The sequence below is a fragment of the Aythya marila genome (genome assembly GCF_965140915.1).
Source record: "Aythya marila genome assembly, chromosome: 11".
NCBI classification, from domain to species: Eukaryota; Metazoa; Chordata; class Aves; order Anseriformes; family Anatidae; genus Aythya; species Aythya marila.
In genome coordinates this window covers 9,124,948-9,145,814 of record NC_139052.1, presented here as the reverse complement: position 1 = coordinate 9,145,814, position 20,867 = coordinate 9,124,948, and the positions used below count along the sequence as shown (strand labels likewise).

The following is a 20,867-nucleotide window of genomic DNA, read 5'->3' as shown; positions in this document are numbered from 1 at the left end:
GCGGGGCCGGGTGCCGGGGGGGGGGTTCCGGGGCGGCTGTTGCGGGGCTGGGGGGGGCGGAGGGGGGGCGGGCACCTCCCGGCTGGCCCAGCGGCCTCCGCACGCCCCGCCCGCCGCCGCCATGCCCCCCCCACCCCCCTTCCTCCTCCTCCTCCTCCTCCTCCTCCTCCTCACCCCCCCCCAGGCCTAACCCCGCCCCCTCCGGCTCCCCACAAGGCCCTGCCCGCCCCCCCCCCTCCTTTAGGCCCCCCCCCCGTGCCCGCTCCCGGCCTCACCTCAAAGCGGGGCCCGGCGGGGGCTGGGAGGGGGGGGGGGCCCTGAGCCGGCCCCCGCGGCGCTGCGGGGGGAAGGAGAGGAGGAGGTGGAGGGGGAGGGAGGAGGAGGGGGGGGGGGAAGATGGAGGCAGCGCCTGGCGGCCGCGGAGCGCTGCCCGCTCCTCTGTTCCCCGGGAAATCCCGCCCCCCCCGCCCCGCGCGCGGGGAGGAGGGGTTAAAGGAGGGGGGGGGGAGAACCGCGGGGATAGGCGGAGCGCGCCGCCCGTCATCGAGCGGGCCAATCAGCGCGCCCCGCCCGCCCCCTCCGCCCGCCCCCATTGGCCGCGCGGCCGCCAGGAAGGGGCTGCGGGGAGGGCAGGGGGGGGGGAGGGGGGAGCGAGAAAATGTCCGGCTAGGCCTCGCGCCACGCCCCCCCGCCCGCCCCCGCCGCACGCCCATTGGCCCGGCCCGCCCGGCGCCCACCAATCGGCGGGGGAGCCCAGCGCGGGCGTCACGGCGCCAAGCCCCGCCCCCCCTGAAGGCAGCAGGCCCCGCCCCCCCCCCCGCTCCCCGGGGAGCCCTTTTGTGGAATGTTTACATCGCCCGCCCCGCGCGCGCGCGCGCGCGCTCCCGCCCGCCGCGCGCACGTGCTGCCCCCCCCCCCTCCCTCTCCCCTCCCCTCCCCACCGGGGCCGCGCGCGCGCGCGAGAGGGGAGAGGGAGGGGGAGCGCGGGGGGAGCGCAGCCGCCGACCAATAGCAGCGCGGGGGGGGCGTGGCCGGCGCGCGGCGCGCGCTCCCCCCCTCCCCCTCCCCTCCCCGCGCGCGCAGCGGCGGTTGGCGGGGCGGGAAGCGCGCGCTCACCCCCCCCAACCTCCCCCCCCCTCCCGCCTCCCCCCCCCCCTCCCCTCAGCCCAACGGCCGCTCCCGCGGGCCGGCGGCGGTTACGTACGCGGGGCGCGCGGGCGAGGCGGCCTCAATGGGCGGGGGGAACTCCCCCCGCCGCTGATTGGCCCCGCGCCGCCGCTCGTCACGGCAGGGGGCGTGGCCGGGCCTAGAGGGCGTGGCTTGCCCTGATGGGCGTGGTTTGTGCATAAGGGGCGTAGCCTCCGCTGTCTCAGCTCCGCCCCCCCCGCCGCGCCTGCAGGGCGGCCAGGTCAACCCGTGCGTTTGATGGGCTCCCCGACCCCCCCCACCGACCCCTTAAATAATGGGGTTTTTGTGGGGCCCCCTCACGCTCCCCGCCACCCCCCGCACCCCCAGCCCTCCCTCTCGTGCTGCCACAGCCTGGCGAAGCCTTAAACTCCCCCAAACTCCCAGCCCAGAGCCCCCCGGGGCTGGTTTTATCCCCAAAATAAAGAAAGGGCAGGGACCCCTTTTAGGAGCCCTCAGAAAAGTTGCAAGAAGTCCAAGCGCAGCCCGAGCAGAGCAGCAGCACCTCTTTATTCAGCACCCCCAGCAGCGGGCGGTGCCGGCACCTAGGCCGCAGGGCTCGCCGGGCCCCCTCGCAGCAGGCGTTTTGACAAAAACCACGGGAAAACTCCCCAAATCCTCCACACGCTGCCAGAGAAAGGACACGAGCGCGTGCCCAGCTCCGTGCCTTAAGGCCCTGCTACCATCCCTCGCGTGGTGCATGGGGCACTAATAGGACCAAGCACACCCCATGGGCTAGGCCCGAGCGCACCCCATTACCTGGGACATGGGGCACCCCACTGCCGCCCCCCATGCCCAGGAGAGCTGCCCGCAGCCCCGTTACCTCCTGGATCCTCCCCCCCTTGGGCATCCCCACCTTCAGACCCCCACAGCCACCCAGGATCCCCCCGTCTGGCTCTCCCGGGCACCCCACACGGAGCACAGCCCGGGGATGGGGCCCTGCGAGGCACCAGCACCCCCATTAGCGGGGTGGGGAGGAAGGCTCCGCGCTCATCGTCACCCCCGAGGCGCCCTCAGCTCCCTCCCCGCTCCTCTCCTGCCCCCCAGCACCTCCACGCAGAGAGGCGAGAGGACGGGATGCTCGTGGTGTATTTCGGTGGTGGTACAAATCAGAACAAACCAACAGGAAAAAAAAAAAAAAAAAAAAAAGAACAAAACCCCCCAAAAATAACGACAAAAAAAAAAAAAAAAAAAACCTTTCTCTGATTAAGAGCAAAATAGGAACATTTACAAATCCATCTGGCTCCTGCTTGGACCAAGTTAATGTTAAATACAAAAAAAAAAAAAAAAAAGGAAAAAAAAATCTCCTCCTCCTCCTCCCCCCGAGATTATAAAAAAATAAGAATATACACATTCCGAGAGCTTATTACAGTATAAAGTTACGGGTGCCCGCCGAGGGCTGAGCGTCCTCCCGGGGTGATCCTCCCCTGAGTCACCGCGGGGCTGGGCCGTGCTGGTGACATCCCAGCCGGGCAAGCCGGTTGTCCCCACGTCCCCACGCCCCCAAATCCTCGTACCTAGCGTCTGTGCCCCGAGGGATGGGGCACGGCTCCGGGTTCCCCCCCCCAGGGGGCTCCGGTGGCGTTCTGGGGCTGCAGGAGGGGAGGCACAGGGGGATGCTGCTGAGCCCCCCGGGGGGGAAACGAGGGGCAGGAGGGGGAAAGCAGGGCTGGGGGGGCTCACTGCTGCGGGGAGAGGGCACCGGGACCCCCGGGGGGCTGTGCACGTAGGTAGATATCTGTGAAACAGCCGAGACGGGGCGCAGGGGGGTGTATTACACACGCACGGACAGACGGACACACGGACAGGTGGGGCTGAAGGAGGCCCCGCTCCCTAAGCCCCCCTCCTCCCCCGCTGGAAACACCCCCCCGGGGCTTCCCCACGGAGTTTCTGGTGGTCCCACCAAGAAATAAAAACTAAAAAGGGAAAAAAAAAAAAAAGAAAAAAAAAAAAAAGCACCTCCCCAAACCCCGTCCCACCTCGTCTCGCCCCGGTGCGGTGGCGGTAAGGCACAGTCCGAGCGCGGGGCCGCGGGGGTCCTGCTGCCCGGGGGGGGGATTTAGGGGTGGGGGGGGGTCTCAGCGTCCCGGCGAGCCCTTTTCGGGCAGCAGCCCCCGGCGCCGGGCGTGCTCCAGGACGGCGGTGTAGCAGAAGTAATACTGCTCGGGCGTCTGGATGCTGAAGGCTCGCTGCGTCCGCATGCGCAGCACCGTCTGCTGGATGTCCAGCGTGCCCACGTCCTGCAGCTGGGACAGGCAGATGTCCAGCGCGCAGAAAGTACCTGGGGACGGCACCCACATCACCTCCCTGGCCACCACGCCGTGCCCCCTGTGGCCCCTGCCCTCCGTCCCCCCCCCCCTTACCCGTCCGGCCGATGCCGGCACTGCAGTGCACCACGAGCGGGGGGCCCCCCGGGTGCCCCTTGAAGCGCGGCCCCAAAGCGCTGACAGCCACCCGCTGCTGCTGCTTCACCGCCCCCAAAAAGTCGATGAGGGTGGCGGCCGAGGAGGGGACGCCGTAATCCGGCCAGCTCAGGTACTGGAAGTGGGACAGCAGCCGCCGCTCCTTGCCCTGGGGGTGAGCAGGGGGGGGTTTGGGGTTAGCGCCCGGCCCCATGCTGCGGTGTGGGGGGGTGTCGGGGGGCAGGGGGCACGCACCTCGGAGCTGTGGATCTCCAGGATGGTTTTCTTGTAGTGGCCGAGGTTCTCCACGCCCAGGTTGGTGACGGTCAGGGCCCCGAAGGACATGTGGGAGTCCTTCTCCAGGGGCCAGTACTGGCCGCACTTCCTCCTGCCGCCCTCCTCCAGCCTGGGGAGGGGAGAGGTGACAATGGGACCCCCCCCGGCCCCGTTCTGGGGACCCCAGGGGGCCAAAAGCTCTCTGCCCGGTGCTCCGTGGTGGGGACGGCCCCAAATCCAGCCCCGGGGCTGCTCAGGGAAGGGCAGGCACACCGGGATGCTGCTGGTTCTTCCCCGCGCAGTGGCATTTCGGGGGTGTCCCCTCCACCTGGGGTGCAAAGCGCTGCCCCCCGGCTGTGACAGCAGCTGGTCCCGCACCAAACCCGCTCGTGGTGCCAGGAAAAGCGGGGCCGTGCCACTCACCGGGTCGTCATCACGATGACCAGGACGTTCTGCTCCCACACCATGCGCCAGAAGTCCCCGTAGGTGTTCTCCAGGGGCCCTGTGGGGACGGCCCCGTGCATCAGGACGGGGGGCTGGGGTAACCCCACACCCCCAGGGACAGCCACAGGCGCCCACCAGAGGAAGATGGACCCCCGTGGAGAAGCCCAGACCCCAAATAACCCCGCGGCACCCCTCACCCTGCGTCCCGATGTAGGTGTTGCGCTGCTTGTAGCCGTCCATGAAGCTGGCGTTGATGTAGTCGGTGAGCTGCGGGGAGAAACACCCGGGGTGGAGCGCACGAAGCCTCTCCAACCCCATAAAAACACCCGCTGGGGTGAGGGGGGCACGGGGACGGGAAGAGGGGCATGGGGTTGGGGTCGCTGGGTGTTTGGGGAGGCAGTGAAGGGGACAGGGATGGGGATGGGGACGGGACCCCGCTGCTGGCTCACCTCGGGGCGGCTGTAGGGCTTGGCCAGCTTGACGCGGGTCTGGTCCAGGCAGGGCACGTCCCCGTAGCGGTTCTTCTCCTGGTTGTAGGGCGCCCTGCGGGGCAGGGGAAGAGCCCAGAGGGCAGCGAGGGAATGGCAGCGGGGCTCTGCTGCCATCGCCTGGCCGCAGCCTCGGGAAGCGGCGTCCCCAGCGCGGCCCCGTCCCCGCCGTGCCCCCGCGGCCCCCCGGGGACCCCGACCCCTCCGTCCCCACTCACAAGGAGCAGGCGAAGGTCCCGGCGGGGCTCCTGCGCCGGATCTCCTCGTACTCCTCGTAGATGCCGCGCTTCTGCTTGCGGCCGACGTGCTCCAGCAGCTCGGGCAGGGTGACCGAGCGGGGGCCGGGGACGTGCACGGAGCCGTTGTCCTTGGGGGCCACCAGCGGCACCAGGATGAGCTCGTCCAGGGGGTCGGGGTGCCCGTTCTGCTGCGGCAGGAAGCGGCAGTTCCAGCTCAGGGGGTCCAGCTTGAGGCAGCCCCCCAGGGTCTCGGGCAGGCACTCTCGGGGCAGGTGCTCCTTCAGCTCCGACATCTTCACCATCTGCACCTGCGGGACGGGCAGGGATGGCCGCGGCCTCGCACACAGCCCGGCCACGCAGCCAGCGGGGCTCTCCCCGCACCCCCGTTCCCCATCTTTGAGCCCAGCTCCTCCCAAAAGCAAGGGGCAGAGCCCAGCCATGAGGGCGCGGGGCTGGGATCGGCGGCGCCGCTGATGCTTGGGGGATTTCGGGGTATGGGCACGCTTTGGGAGAGGGAATTTCAGCTCCCCTTTCCCTCCCGCGGGCTCAGAAGACATTTTCTCTCCCTTTCAGCATTTCTGTCTCCACCTGCTGCTGGCAGCATCGCTGCAGAGGCCGGAGCCGCAGGTGATTTCGGGAGGGGAGCAGGGGTAGAAAATGGGATCGGAAGGCAGCAGCGGGCTGCAGGAGCCTGGATGTCCCCAAATCGCACCCAGCAGGACGGGGCCGGCGGCCACACAACCCCATCCCCTTCGGGAACAGCCTCGAAACACGCGGGGCGAAGCCTCCATGGGGAAAAACAGGAGGAAAGCGGGCACAGACGGGGCACGGGACCCCTAAAGAAGGCAGGGGGTGGGCTGTGACCCCCCGGGACACGCTCACCCTCTCGCGCAGCTTCTCCTTGAGCAGCAGGCTGATGATGGAGTAGGGCACGCGGAACCACATGGGCGCTCCCACGATGAAAACCTTCTTCAGCCGCGCCGGGAAGGCTCCCTGCGGGCGGCAAAAACGCACCGGGACGGGGTCGGCTCCGTGGCGTGGCACCAAACGCCCCCCACCCACGGCGTGTCCCCACTGAGGGGACAACCAGAGGGTCCCCGAGGCAGCCCGCAGCCCTCTGCAGCAGGGGTTTGGGCGCTGCTGCTTGCTGGTGGCTCTTTTTTTTTTTTTTTTCTTTTATTCCGGGGAAGGGAGGAGGCACGAAATGCCAGCGCGATTAAAAAAATAATTTGCATCTGTTTCTGCGCAAGCCTTGCCAGCAGCTGCAGGAGGAATCCGGCGCGTGGGGACAGCTGATCCCCTCCTGCCCTCCAGCCCCGGCTGCCCGCACCCCAAATATCCCCCCCGGGGGGCACAGGCAGGGCCAGCGACAGCGTGGGGGGGGGAAATTGGCACGGAAAGCGCCCGGCGTCCCGCGCGGAGCCGCTACCTTGAGCAGGTTGAGGATCTTCTTGCTGAGGTCCAGCTCGAAGTTGGTGTACTGCGAGCCGGCCATGTCGTAGATGAACACCAGCCCGTTCCTCTGCGTCTCAAAACTGGGCAGGGGGGAAAAAAGACCAGCATCAGCCAGCATCAGCCAGCATCAGCCAGCATCAGCCAGCATCAGCCACGCCACCCTCACCGCCCACCAGCTCCAGGGCGAGCCCCCCGCAGCCACCGCCCGCCCAAAGCCCCCGTTACGCCCGCTCCCACTTCCCCACCTCCACCGGGATGCCTTAAAAAAAGAGGAGAAAGGGAATTCCACGCAGCCAGCCCTCGTCTCCTCGAGATGGGGACGGGAAGCCCGGAGGCAGCCAGCTCGGCTGCAGCATCGCGCTCCCTCGGGAAGCGGCGCGGGGCTCTCAGAGCTGGGGCTTTCCGAGGGCTGGAGATCCCCAGCGCTCACACACACACACACAGCACGGGCTCTGAGAAGCCCACCGGTCTTTGCCATGCCAGGACAGCTTTTAAACACCTCGAAACAGGCTGTCAGCACAAACCCGGGGGTATTTTATAACCCAGAGGAGGCGCTTTAACCGCATTAAGCTGCTATAAAAGACGAGGCGGAGAAGCTGATGGAAACCAGCTGAGCAGCAGCATCTCCGTCCCCCCCCCAAAAAAAAAGGAAAAAAAAGAAAAAAACAGGGTTGGTGCATAGGGAACGGAGCCCCCCCCGGTGTTGTTGCCCCTTGCCCAGCCCCTGCTCACCTCTCCACGGCTCTGTCCAGCAGGTAGAAGAGCGCCTGGAGCACCACGTGCTGCACGCTCCTGCTGGGGTGGTGCAGCTTGGCGGTGAAGAGGGCGATGGAAGCCCCCGAGGGGTCCCGCACGCTCTGCCGGGGAGAGAAAGCGGGGTCGGGGGGGTGCCGGTGGGCGGCTCGGGGCCGGGGGGGATCTCCAGGCAGCGCCCACCCACCAGGATGGTGAACTTGCCGCTGAGCAGCTCCGAGCGCAGCGGCTCCTCGTGGGGCTTCAGCTTCACGATGCCCTCCTTCAGCCGCGTCTCCTGCGGGGGAGATTTCATTTTTATTTTTATTTTTATCAGCAAGGGGATGGCCGGGAAGGTAAAGCGGGAAGCAGCCGGGCACATCTTTAAGGGAAACCCCGATGCGGGGAGGGGCAGCGCCCTAAAAACCAGGTGGGAAAGGTCCCCACGGAGACGTCCTGCGGCCCCCGTGCGCGCACACTCCGGGGGCTGCCCACCCTCCCACCACCCCACAACATCAGGAGGAGACACAGGACCACCAGACACATCCCCTTAGGGATTTTGCAGGGCTGGGAAGGGTTTTCCAGGTGGGTAACAGCGGTGCAGGGGGCACAGGACCCGCACGTACCCGGTAGGAGTGGAAGAGCTCGATGGCCCGCAGGACGTCGAACTTGCGGGCCATGAGGAACTTGACGGCCACGTTCCAGGAGAGCGGGGACACATTGTACTGGCCCGTCCACTTGTTGATCTCCTCCAGGAACTGCTTGGTGGCCTGCGAGAGACAGGGGAGGCGTGCAGGGGGGGCTGCCCGGCCAGCGGGGAGGCGCTGAGCGCCCCTCGGGGGGAAAGTGGCCACGAGCGGGTCCCCACGCCCGGAGCATCCCGAGAGAAAACCCCAAATCGCTGTGCTGAAAGAGCACCGGGAGCAGGAGAGATTGGGATTCATGGGGCTGATTTATGATGTGCCAGCACCAGCTGCGCCCCAAAACGTGACACACTCAGAGAGCTGCTGCTCCCCATCCCCTTGGGAAAAACCAAGCAGGAAACGGTCCGATGGAAAAAAACCCCAAACGCTGCTCTGCGGCACGACCACGGCCCCGAGCACCCCGGGGCGTCTCCCCTCACCCCCTGAGTACACCCAGAGGGGACACAGAGGACGGGGAAGGTCCCCAAAACGTCCCCAAAAGCAGCAGAGCTCGGCCTTAAAGCGGGAAGGTGCCTGCGAGGCGCTGCGGCTCCACGGAGAACGGCACGGGGAGAGCGGCGACATCCTCCCGCCGTGACGCAGGGCCGGCGGAGGAAGCCGGGACGTCACGGGGGGGCCCGGGGCGTGGGAAGCGCCCGAGGAGTGTGGGGGGCACCGGGGGGGCCGGGGGGAGCAGGGGCACGACCCCACTCCGGCTCGCCCCGGTGGTGGCGGGGCTGGGCTCGGGAAGGGGTTTGGGGTGGGGGAAATGGGGAGGGGGGGAGGGTTTGGGGAGGGTTTTGGGGTGGGGGGGGGGGATTGGGGGGGTGTGGGGCTGGATGCGGGATGGGGGATGGAGAGGGGGGGAGATGGGGGGTGGAGATGGGGTCAGGGGGGAATGGGGATGGTGGGGGGTGGAGATGGGGGTCCTGGGGGATGTGGGGCCGGGGGGATGCAGCTGGGGGTCCTAGGGGGTGTGGGGGATGCAGATGGGGAGTTAAAGGGATGGGGGGATGGAGATGGGGGTCCTGGGGGCGTGGGGCTGGGGGGATGCAGATAGGGAGGTAAGGGGATGGGGGGGTGGAGATGGGGGTCCTGGGGGATGTGGGGCCGGGGGGAGGCAGCTGGGGGTCCTGGGGGACGTGGGATGCAGCTGGGGGGTTGCGGGGATGGGGGGGGGCATGGGGCCGGCTGGATGGGAGGCACAGAGCCGGGGGGGCACGAGGGCTGTGAGGCCGGGGGGCTGCGCAGATTTGGGGCGCAGGGAGCTGGGCGTCTGGGGGCGCGCAGCAGGGGGGGGGCAGGGGGACATCCGGATGGATGGGGACGGGGAGGGGGGCAGCATATAGGGCGGATAGAGAGGGGGGGTCCGGGGGGGGCGCAGGGATGCGGGGCCGGACGGAAACCCACGGCGGCCGGGGGGGGGACCCCAAAAAAAAAAAAAAAAAAAAAAAAGGGAGAAAAGGGGAAAAAGGGGGGGTGGGGGGGGACCTACCTGCTCCTCCTCGGCGCTCAGCTCCGCGGCCATGCTGCCGGGCCGGGCCGGGCCGAGCCGGGCTGAGCCGGGCTAAGCGGCGGGGCGGCCGCCGGAGCCCATCCCCGGGGAGCCCGCGGGGCTGCGGGCACCCCCCCGGCCCCTCCCGGCCTCCGGGCGAGGCCGCACGCTCCGAGAGGGAGGCAGGGGAGGCTCCGCCCCGGGGTGGCCGAGGGAGGGAGGGAGGGAGGGGATGGGGGGGGGGGGAGGAAAAAAAAAAGGGGAAAAGTGGGGGAGAAAAGGGGAAAAAAAAGGGGAAAAAAAGGAACGGGGAGGAGGGGGGGAAGGCAGGGAGCGGGGAGGAAGAATGGGAATGGAGAGGAAAGGGGGAAGGGAAAGGGGGAAGGGGGAAAAGGAAGGAGTGAAGAAAAAAGGAGTGAAAAGGAAGGGATGGAAAAGAAGGAGTGGAAAATAAATACAAATATAAAAATAGAGATATTTTTTTTAAAAAAAAAAAAAAAGGTTAAAAAAAAAAAAAGCAGACCCGAAGAAATCCTCCCAAGCCCCGGGAAGTTTGGCTCGGCCCCGGGGAAGCTGGGCCGGGCTCCGCTCCCCGCCCCGCTCTGCCCCGGCGGGGGCGGCGGCAGGAAGCGGCCCCGGCCCCGGCCCCGGCCCCGCGGGGAGCGGCCCCCCCCGTGCCCTCCGCCAGCCCGGGGGGCCCCCGGGCGCGCCCCCCGCAGCCTCCCCGGGGCTCCCCGGCAGCGGCATCCCCGGCCCCCGGGGCTCCCCGAGCCTGCCCCGCAGGCAGCGATCCCGGCCCTGCCTTCGCTCTCCTCCCTCCTCGGCCCCCCCCCCCGGGCACCTTCCCGGTCCCGCTGCCTCCCCGAGGCTCCCGGCCCCGCCGCCCGGGCCAGGGGGACATTTTGTTGGGCGGCGGAGCACGGAGCTGGCGCCCTGCCCGCAGCCCGAGAGCCTGCACCTCGCTCGCAGAAAATGGAAGAAAGGGCAGAGGGAAGCGGCCGGGCCCGCAGCCGGAGCCCACGGAGCTCTCAGGAGCTCCCCGCTCACTCGGCCCGACCCAAAATTTGGAGCCTGGCTCGGTGAGCAGCGATGCTGCCTGATGCCCATGGGCAGGGATCGCACCCAGCAAACGCAGGAGCCGCAGCGACCAACTGCGCTGGCACCGGGAAGCTTCCGTGTGCCACCCTCTCTCCAAACACAGGCGTTTGTTTCCAGCGGGAATCGCAAGGCAAATATTTATCCCTCCGGCCCAGCTCGTGCTTTTAAAAGGGAAACTATGCGGCATCAGCTGGAGCGGGCGGAAAGCGCCGGCTGCTTCCCTTCCAGCTCGCCGCCATCGATCAGGGCTGGAAGCAGCGGCCCCTCTCAGCCGCGGTTCATCTCCGGCTCCCTCCCTTTCCCTTCGCTGGAGGACCTTGAGAGCTGGCTGAAGGGCAGCAGGGAGCCTGAAACCCGAGCTGCGGCTCTTCCAGCTCCTTCCTCCCCCAGGGATGCGCAGGCCGAGCAGCCAGGTGCCCGGCTCGGGAGGTAGAGCTGGGCTGGATGCGCCCAGACCCCGCTGCCCTCCCGGCGCTCCCAGGGCCTCTCTCTGCACCGCTTTGGGGACCAGGCAGCCCAGCTGCTCGTCCTGTCCCCCTGCAGCAGTCGCTTTGCAGGCTAAAAACACAACCCGCTGCTCAAAAAGGGCCGTGGACAGGTCTGAGCGACAAAAAAGGGGTCCCAGAGCTGGGGGGCTGTTTCCTCTCCTCCCGTGGAGGGGGAGCAGGGGGTGGCCCCGTCCCCCCGCCGCGCTGACAGCTCCTGTGGCTGTAATCGATAGCGGCGGCACAGTCAGATGATCGCGAGCAGCCCACGTGCTTGGCACAGAAACGAGCATTTTCTGGGAAAAATGGGGGGGTGAGGGCAGGAGGCGAGTGCCCCCGCTATCTGTGTGCAGCCTCCCTGCTGGCGCTATCTCCTGCTGGGCACGGGCCCTCCTCGGGGGCCGCAGGGAGGCATTCGCACGAGGATACCCCAATCCCATGGGTTTTGCCCATTTTCCTCTCCCCCTCCACATTTAGAGTGGCCCTGCTCTGGCTTTTGTCATCTCCCCTTCGAAAACAAGCTGGGGACAGCGAGGGTGACGGTGAACCAGCCCCAGGGACACGCAGGAGAGTGGGCTTGGGCAGGTAGGGGCTGGAGCAGCTCGCTGCGCTGAGAATTAAAGCCCTTCAGAAGTAAAATCCATTCAGTGGGTTTGCAACCAGCTTTGTAATCCCCCTTTGGGAGGCACAGCGTGTCTCGGCCCTGAGGTAGCAGGGAGATGCTGAAGAATTCGCATTTCTGAGAAGCCTTTTTATTTGGCACCATGGGTTTTGAGAGCGAACTCATTCCTTCCTCCCTCTGCCGAGAAAAGCCCGGCGTCCAGGCTGGGGCTCACGCAGCACGGAGCCGTGCTGAGAGGCAGGGCCAGCTGTGATGCAAGGGGAGCGAGCTTCTCAGCAACTCGTGGGCGTGGAAAGCCCTGCCTGCAGCTGTACGGCCGGCCCGCTGCAGATTTGCGTTACTAGAAGCAGGCTGACCACAAAACTTTCATTGAGAAGGCCTGGGCAAACAGCTGGGGCAGCAGGCTGCAGCGCCCCGCGGGCACGGCTGCCAGCAGGACCCCCGCCCCAGCAGCAGGATCCCAGAGCCTCGGACAAAAGCAGGGGCTGAGCTGGGAGCCCCACAGCTCGGGCCGGGTTTTATTTCACAGCAGGTGACTGCCCGAGCAGAGAAGCAGACGATCCTATGGAAACCCTCGCTTCTGCGAGGCCAAAAAGTGGCTCTCAGGGCACCGCCGTGCCCTTTACATGAAGCCATCCTATAACGATTACCTTCGCTGCCCCCTGAGGGAGCAAGAAACCTTTTAGAAACCTTTTCCTTCCTCCTCCCCCAGCAGCCTAATTCTCCATCCTCACTGCTTCCTCCTGGCCCCCGGGAGAGCCCGCTGGCTGCGGGGTAGACAAATGTTCCAACTCGTAGTGCCCGTCCCTGGCAGCGCTCGGCTGCCCCTCTGCCAGCTTTTTACTCTTCTTGCTCTCGATGATCTGCTGGAGCTGACGCCCAGCATAGTCGGGCTTGGCCGTGAGCGCCGTGGGGGGCACGGCCAGCCCCAGGATCTCGGGCAGCATGTAGGGCCGGAGCCAGCCCACCAGCGGCGTGCTGCCGGGCGTGTAGTGGGTTTGCTTGTGGTAGAAGAGAAGGCCGTCGACCTGCAGGAAGGAGAGAGAGCGGGTGAAAAGCCCGAGCTGGAGGCTTTTACAGGTCAACCAGAGCGCCAGACGGCGGCACCGCTCCTCGCTCGCCGGCCAAAGCCACCAGCTGGATCGTTTTATCGCAATAAATAGCGGAAGGGAAAGGGGAAACCCGCAGAGCTGCTGCCCTGGAAGATCAGCGCAGGTCCAGCGCGTGCCAGAAGGCTTTAAGGCATCAAAGGCAAACGTTTTGAGGCCGACGGTGGCATAGAGCAGTGCTTTTCCCCTGGTTGCCGTGATCCCACTCCACAGAAAAGCCACCCCGATTCCGAAGGAGGCAGCGCACAAAAAGGCCATTTTACTGGATGAGGCTTATTTTAAATAATACATTGGGAGAGTAATTAGCGGGAGCGCGTGACGCCAAGGAGCCCCGCTTCCTAGTGGCACTGCTACAGCTCTTCCAGCTTGCTTATGCAAAACAAACTCTTAATGCTTCCCGAGAGAGAACTCCTCCAGCGATCAATGACAGCTACGGGCACTCAGGCCTCCAAAGGCTGAGACCCAAACCCTCGTGGCTGGCGTTTTCCCCACACCCAAGCCTCCTCAGCCCCGCTTTCCCCGGGTTTCCCAGGGGTACACTCGGCGAGGTTCGATCCTGCTGCAAGACCAGCTGGCTCGGGAGGTGCTGCTGCTTTTAGCTCAGCCTCGTGAGCTCTCAGAGGCCATTTCCCTACGAGTACGAGTGGCTGAGTGGGCACAAGCGGGCAAAGAAAAGAGCCCACCACGTTCAGCTCTGTCAGGATGGGGCTGCAGCAGCCCCAAGTGCTCCCCGGCCCCTCCTGGAGCCCACAGCCCCCAGAAAAGGGGCACCTGTACCAGCAGTGAGCCGAGGCACGGAGGGACCGTGCAGATCGAGGTGAGTTTGGTGCCTGTGAGCCTGGCCAGGCAAAGTGCAGGCACGTGTCCACCTCTGCGCCCAGGCACCGGCTTCCAGCAGAGCGGGTGTTGCTCCCCACGTCACTAAGGCTGTAATTTTTGGTCACTGTTAAGAGCTTGCAAAATGATCCCAGAAAAGGGGGGATTCCCGTGCTAGGAACGCACGAAAGCAGAACAGTAAACAGCTTGTGTAAGCCCCCGGATATCTGAGTGCAGAGCTTCTCTCCCCCCCTCTCCCTGCTTCCTGGGAAGATGCACGGAGAGGAGCCAGGTCATGCAGCACCACACCACCGCGCTCTCCCGGGAGGATGCACGGCCCTCTGCGAGCTGCGGGGATTCTCCAGCACCCACAGGAATCTTTTAGCGACATCAGCGCCTGGAAACGCTTCTGCCTTCCAGACCGCTCCACACAGCTTCCCCAGACGGAGGAATTCGGAGCCTGGTAGAGGGTTAGGTCACATTCCTCCTCCCCGTGATTTCTGCTAAGTTACTGTAACTCCCATCTTCCTTTCGGTTTATTTAATTTGTTGGCTGTGCCCTTTATCCTGAGTCACTACTCCGACACCAGCCACATCAAGATAAGGGCTGAGAGTGGCTCCATACGACCGAACCTTTTGAGAAACTGGCTGGGAAGGATTTCACATTCCCAAGCCATGCTTTCCAGATGTTAGGTGCTCGGTAGCATGCCTCCTCCTCCACATCGGGTTTTCTGAGAGACTTTGGCTCCCCCTGCCTTCCTAGAAACTCGCGTGCTGTTTTACTCAGATCCGTGGGTAGCTCCTGAAATCCCCTCCAAAAAACACTCAAAACTCAGTGCCAGCTGACTGATCCAAAGTCCACCAAATTCAATGGAAAAAAAAATAATAAGCGAACTCCTGCTCTGAAAATAGCAAACTAGGAGCCAGGTCCTAACTCCGAGGTTACAGATTAACTCTGAGGACCCGAATTTGAAAGCACAGACCAAGTCTGTCGCCACCGCACCCATAATAGCCTGCTAATAGGCTGAATAACTACGGCCACGCCATGCCCAATAGGCAGAGAAAAGCCTCCCCTGCTTTCACAAACCTATTTAGCGTGATTCATCACAGGATGCTGGGCCCAGGCGCAAGGAGATATCTATTACACTGCCCAGTCTACAGCGAGGCTGCATTTGTGCCTTCTGCAAAGACAGCAGGAGAAAGGGGATGCCTGCTGCTGCTGAGGCAGTCAGTTGAGCACGTTGAAAAGTTTTTCCTGCAGGTTTTCTTCAGTTCCCACTCCCCTACCTGTGTTCAGAGCAGTTTCTGACTTCCTTTGGCGACCGTCCTGGCCTTAACGAGCAGAAGGCAAAGTCAGCCCTCACAGCCCAACAAGCATTCCCCCAAGAAGTTTAAACCTGCACTTGTTAATCGCTAACTTGGGCCGTGCAAGCACAAGAGACGCAGTCCCAGTGTGGCTTTTGGCTTCGTAGGACAAGTGACCCCTGTGGAGGCTGCTCCTGAGCTAGGAGTAAGGCTGAGCGCTCTGCAGGAACTGCTGCAGCAACTGGAAGAGCTCCTGGCTCCCAGGTGTTTGTCACGGCCCCTGCATCCCCCATCCTTCTCTGCTTTGGTGCCAGGTCAGCCACCAAAAGCTTCTAAGACATTATGCTGGGGCCTGCGACTCACCACCACGCAGTTGAGCTGCTCAGCATGCCAGTGCCTGCCCTGCCCTTCCTCACAGGGCAGCAGAGGGGCTGAGCAGCACTGCCAGCTGCTCTTACAAGGGAATGAGCACCTCTGAGAGCCAGCCAGGAACAGCAGGAGCCAAAGGCAGGAAGCTGCTGGCTCTGGACAGAAGCGAGCAGCAGATCTCACGCTATTCCCTCTGCCAGATCCGGTGGCAGCAGCAGCACAGACCCCTGGGGCCACATCCCAGAAGGACTCAGGTGCCCTCAGAAGCTGCCATGAGCTCAAACCCACCCCTTTCCTCCCCACGAGAGGCAGCACAGCTGGGTGTCCTGCACACAGGCAGATGGGAGCAGCTCAAGGGAGGAAACACAGAGTCTGCAGCAGATTTCAGAGAATGACACCAGCCTGCCTGCCTCACAGACCTCCTGAGAGCTGCCAGCACACAGCCCGGCACGCTGCACAGATCCTCAGGGCCCACCTGGAGCAGTACACGGAGCCAGCTCTGGCCCTGAGAAGTTCAGCTCTGTCATAATTCCACGTGAATGTGAGTTATGCTACTTCTGGAGGCAATCTCCATCAACTCAGCTTTTCCCAGGGAGGGTAAGGACGGTCCAAACGCAGGGAACACTGCGCTTTAACCCTCCCTAACCAGCCTGGCTGGACGCAGCCTGTGCTTGGTGACAGCCACCTGCACACAAAGCCTTCCCCAGACACTTCCCTGAGCAGCACGGCAGCTCAGCAGGCTTCCCGCAGGCCTGGGGAGAGCTACCAGGAGGACGGGGTGCGCTCTGGCAGGCACACAGCCAGGCTGTCCCCCTGCGTGTTCTCACCTCGAATGGGTAGTCCGTGGCCAGCACCGTGCACAGGCTCTCCGGGGTGCAGGGATAATTCTGCAGGCCCACAAATTTGTACTGAAATGGTAAAAGAAGAGGGTTAGAGGAGAGAAAACCGCACAGCCTAAGATAGAACAATTCAGTGAACCAAGCGCTGGCGTGGAGGTGCCTGAGGAGGAAGCATTTCCCTTGGTTCAAGACCTAACAGGAACGACAGGATGAAGGAACCAGACAGGTCTCAGTCCTCGCTCCAGTAACAGCAAGCAACCTCTGAGAGACAACCCGGGATCATCACGACCCCCGGTGTGCCCAGAACGATCTATTTCAGGTATTTTGCATCGATCATCCCTGCTCCAAACACCCCCGCCCCAGGCATTTTGTTGGGAGTGTAGATGGCAGAGGCCCAGCACGCGGCTCCTGCGTTCCCCTGCTACCTTTCCCCGAGCATCCGAGGCTGCAGGAAGGGCTTTTCAGGGGAGCTGACCCTGAGATGCTCTCTTAACCAAAATAGAAAGTGATGACCTCTGGGCAGGATGCAAAGCAGACAGATGTCTGCGCCCGGCTGCTGGCTCAGCCAAGCAAACCTTTCCACCCAGGAAATGGAAGCTGAAACGACCCCCCCCCCTCGTCAGGGAGCTGTCTTCTGGATATTCTTGTTGGAGTCAGAACAGGATGTTCTCCGAACACGGATACCTCTGAGCTGGCACAGGAGCATTTCTCCCCATTAATGAAAGATCTGCTCCACCCAGAGGCTGCCTTGCTCGGCTCTGCCAGCCAGGCTGCCAAATCCCCTCGCGTCTGTCCCCAAAAATCACTTTCCATGCCACCGCGGGTGCCAGGGCTGGCCCCTACACACACACATACAAGTCTTCAGGGACTCCAGGTGGCAACGCAACGCCCACCCCTACAACTTCAGCGACTGGCTTGAGCTCCTGCTAAAGCTTTGTGATCCTTTATCCCTGCCTCGTAAGCCTGGACTACCAAAGAATAATTCCCTTTGTAGGCAGGCTGCAGACCGACACCGTCCCTCTAGAAACCACACTGGTTTTCCATTCCACTGCAAGCAAAAGCTGAAAGAGGCATGGACGTTAGCCGATATCCTGCAGCCTGATCTCCCTCGGCACTTTGGCTGGAAAGAAAAACCCACATTCATTTACAACGCTCCACGGCTCTATTTACATCCTGAACATGTCAGCCCATTCCGTCACAAGTACGCTTTGAAGCCTGATCTGGAAGGGGAAAAAAAAAAAAAAGCTTTTGCCTGCAAACAAAAGTGCTGAAGCCTGCTGAACAGGAGAGCTTACCCCCCAGCCTCCTCCTCCTGCCAGTACAAAAGAACTTACTGGATTAATCCTGCTTTTCTCTCCCAGCCCTTCCTCCTCTTGGATCTTTGAGAAGAGCCAGAAGAATCTGAAGTCAGTCTGAGAAAAGAGACAGCCCTTAATTACTATCCGCCACACATCCGCACCTGCAGGGCCGCAGCTCTCGCAGATTTACAACGAGCACCCTCCCCTTGCATACTTCCCTCAAAACACCCCCAAAATTTGCCCCGTTATACCAGCAGCCGCCAGCCCGCGAGCTGTAGAGGTGCTGCTGGTTCGCTCCAGCACTCCCCACGCCGCATGCTGAGCTCCGGCTGAAATCCAGCTTGGGGAATTGGGAGCAAAAGGGAGAAATTCAGTACCTGGCAGTCGTACACAGGGTGTCCCCTCCAGCACATCACGTCGAGGATGTAGTACGTCTGCTGCGCCTCGCTGTAGATGCAGTCCAAGATGCAGTACACTGCGCACAGACACCAGGAGGTCCGGGCGCTGCCCAAGCCCCCCAGCAAGCGCCAGATCAAATCCCTCCTGCACTGAGCCCCGGCGCAGACCCGGAGGTGCAGCAGGAAGCCCTCCTTGTACACGTGGCCACAAAAAGCTTTTAGCTCAAAGGATCTACAAAGGTACCACGCAGAGGCACAGCAAGCAAAAGCATCTGGCAGGCAAAGGCGCTTTATCCATCTCTATCCCCACCCCAGTGCAAGCCAAGCCATGGTAAAAGGTATTAACGAGAGCAGGCTGTAAGCAGCTCTGCTGCTCAACGTAAAGAGAGGTTTAAGCAATTAACCAGGCAGCTAATTAGAAGAAATGGTCTTATTTAGCATAAAGGCATCGGAGATCGTCCACATCTAGGCATCTCCAGAGAAACACGGACAGCCTGAAGCTGACTAACCCCTGGCACCAGAAACGGGAGCAACCTGGGGGCCCCGGGGAGCAGCACTGAGCCACCACGCCTGTGGGTACGTGCACACGCACGGAGAAGACGGAGGCTGTCCTCTGCCTGCCCCAAAACCCTCCTCAGATCACTCGTTACCTTTCTCACTCATTGAATTGTGCCGGTTTCCCCCTGGGAGCAGCGAGGGGAACCTGCTGACACAGAAGCCGCTCTTGGTGTAAGCTGCTGTGGAGCCCTGAGAGGAAAAGGGAGGCAGAACAACGTCAGAGCCGGGCTCAGCACCCTCCTGCCGCAGCGGGAACACCCCCGGGGCGCTGGAACACAGCTCGCCCCCAGCCCGCCTGCCCAAGGAGAGGTGCTGGGTGCTCAGCACGGATCCCAGAGCCCAAATGTTTGCAGTTCTCAGGGGGTTCATGCCCTGGGGAGCTCGACACATGAGGAAGCCTTAGGCTGGCTGGCACAGGAAGGGTGCAGGACAGGACACCCCTCACTCTGTTACGTACCCGGGAGGCCACGACTAGCGCCCGCTTCCCGACGGGACACACCACGGCAAGCCACTCCTGCTCCAGGTCCACGGGGACGTCGATCAGCCACTCGGACAGCATCAGCTGCGGGGAAACACAGAAAAGCAGCTAGTAACAATGTCCCTGCAGCCATGGGAAACACACGGCTCAAGGACAAAGCAGGAAGGTTTTGGCTCTGTTCTACAGCTCCTCCAGGTGCTTCATGAACAACTTGTGTTGCTCACCGGGCCAAATTACAGCACCCAGCTCCCTCTGACTAACCTGTGCAGCAGGCTCTTCCCCTAAGTCTTTCTCCTGACTAAGCTTCCGAGCACAGTGCGGGGCTCGCAGCCGTCACCTGGGCATCCCGGTCCCTGTGCCAGCCTCACTTCAGCCCTTCGTTTCATTCATTTAGTTTTAAACAGGTGATGGACCTCAGGGATGCATAACATTAGAGATAAAGAGAACAGCTGAGTTCTCTCCAGGCCCCTCAGCATGTTTGGTGGCACCAGCACAAAACCTGCGTGCCTTTTAGAGAAAACGTGGCACTGAGGCTGAGGAGCCCCCTCTGCCAAGGTTTCCCCTCCTTCCTGGTGCCTTAAGGGTGATGAGAAGCAGAAATCTTTAACGGAGCGCTGCGCAGTGGTGCATAAACGCCTTTAGCAGGGCTAAAACCCCCCAGAGCCCACACGCAGCCCAGCTCAGCCTGCCCTCTGCCCGTGTAAGCAGCAGGAAGGCTGAGCCACTGTGCACCCAGAGCCCGCCTGAGGCGGCAGCACACCTGGTTGGCGTAGCGCTTGGGCAGCTTCCTCTCCACCTCCATCTCCTCCTCATCCTCCTCCCCTTCATCCTCCTCCTCGTCGCTCTCCACCCCAACCCAGTCGTTCTCTGCCAGCCTCCTGGCATGGTTCACGTAGTCCAGCCGCCTCCTGGAGGGGGAAGGAGAAGGAATAAAGGCACAGGGCGACACAGACACCCCTCCCCCACCCCCCTCAGGCCTCCCCCATCCCCCTCCCCCCCTCAGGCCTCCCCCCCAGCCGGGCCCCGCAGCCTGCAGGCCTCTGTCCCTGCGGCCTCCCTCGCTCCCCCCGCGCCCCCCTCATCGGCTCTCACTCTCTCTGGAGGCGGAGGAGGCGCTGCCGGCGCTCGGCCTGCCCCAGCCCCCCCCCGGAGCGGCCCTTGTAGGCGCCGAGCCTCGGGTGCGGCCCCGCGGGCTCGGCCAAGGCCTGCAGGGCCGCGCTCAGCTCCTCCATAGCAACGCCCGCGCGCACTTCCGCCCACCGAGACGCCGCGCCTAGAGCGTCGCCGCCCCCGTCACAGCGCCCCCTGCCCGCTCGGAGGACCCCACCCCCGCCGCTCCCCCGGAGGGGAGGGGAGCGCTGGAAGGGGGGGGGGGGGCGGATTTGGGGGTCCCGTGCGGCGGAGGGGGGGGGGGGAACCGGGATGGGGACGGTGCGGGGAGGGAGGGGGGAGGCCGGCCCGGTGCCCCCCCCCCGGGGCGGGTGCTGCCTGCAGAGGGCGGCGGAGGGCGGCGCGGGGAGCCCGGCGGGGCCGTGCGTCACCGGGGGGGGGCGGCGGGGCCAGCCCGGCACCGGCACCGGGGAGCGGCACCGGCACCGGGACCCGCACCGGGACCCCGCACCCGCACCGGGACCCGCCGCCCGCTCCGTCCCGCTGCAGGTTTGCGGGAACGGAGAGAGCCGGGGGTGGGGTGGGAGGGGGGGGGCGGCTGGGAAAAGAGGGGGGGGCAAGCAAAAAAAAAAAAAAACAACAAGAAAACCAAAAAAAAACAAACCAAGGGAAAGGAAAAAAACAACCAAACTGAGCAAAACAAGGCGAAACAACCCCAAAAAAGGCTGGCGGAAAGCCCCCCCGGGCTGCCTGCGGAGGGGGAGGCAGCTGGGGGGGGAGTAGGGGGGGAGAGGGGCTGAGTGGTGCTGAGCGGTGCTGAGCGGTGCCGAGCCGTGCCGAGCTGTGCTGAGCCGTGCCGAGCCGTGCCGAGCTGTGCCAAGTGGTGCCGAGCTGTGCCGAGTGGTGCTGAGCCGTGCCGAGCCGTGCCGAGTGGTCCCAAGCCGTGCCGAGCCGTGCCGAGTGGTGCTGAGCCCCCCCGGTGGA

General features: G+C 64.0%; 2 protein-coding genes across 5 annotated transcripts in view; both read right to left on the bottom strand.

Moving 5' to 3' along the window:
* SIN3A (SIN3 transcription regulator family member A) overlaps positions 1-3,235 on the bottom strand; it is a 29,871-nt gene extending 26,636 nt beyond the window's left edge. Inside the window, exon 1 of one of the 3 annotated variants that reach the window (XM_082769061.1) lies at positions 3,165-3,235. The gene's annotated coding sequence lies outside the window, so the exon portion shown is untranslated. Of the gene's footprint in view, positions 1-275; positions 384-1,204; positions 1,268-3,164 lie in introns of those variants that run through there. The other 2 variants (XM_082769063.1, XM_082769062.1) reach the window with 2 other exon arrangements.
* Positions 3,236-3,263: 28 nt separating this feature from the next.
* Positions 3,264-20,838, bottom strand: PTPN9 (protein tyrosine phosphatase non-receptor type 9; the record flags this gene model as incomplete). Of its 2 annotated transcripts, XM_082769065.1 has the most annotated exons (19): positions 19,866-20,838; positions 19,534-19,681; positions 18,753-18,857; positions 18,388-18,484; positions 17,717-17,814; positions 17,376-17,453; positions 16,030-16,110; positions 7,848-7,991; positions 7,430-7,519; positions 7,222-7,346; positions 6,464-6,569; positions 5,917-6,027; positions 5,014-5,342; positions 4,757-4,850; positions 4,505-4,574; positions 4,287-4,365; positions 3,843-3,993; positions 3,549-3,756; positions 3,264-3,466 (listed from the first exon to the last, which is right to left on the bottom strand). In XM_082769065.1, the coding sequence occupies exons 1-19, from the start codon at positions 20,003-20,005 to the stop codon at positions 3,264-3,266; spliced, it is 2,457 nt and encodes an 818-aa protein (XP_082625191.1). In that variant the 5' UTR covers positions 20,006-20,838. The 2 variants fall into 2 exon arrangements, with proteins under 2 accessions (XP_082625191.1, XP_082625190.1); XM_082769064.1 differs by lacking the exons at positions 16,030-16,110; positions 17,376-17,453; positions 17,717-17,814; ... (2 more) ...; positions 19,534-19,681; positions 19,866-20,838 and adding an exon at positions 9,400-9,606.
* Between the last annotated feature and the right edge of the window lie 29 nt (positions 20,839-20,867).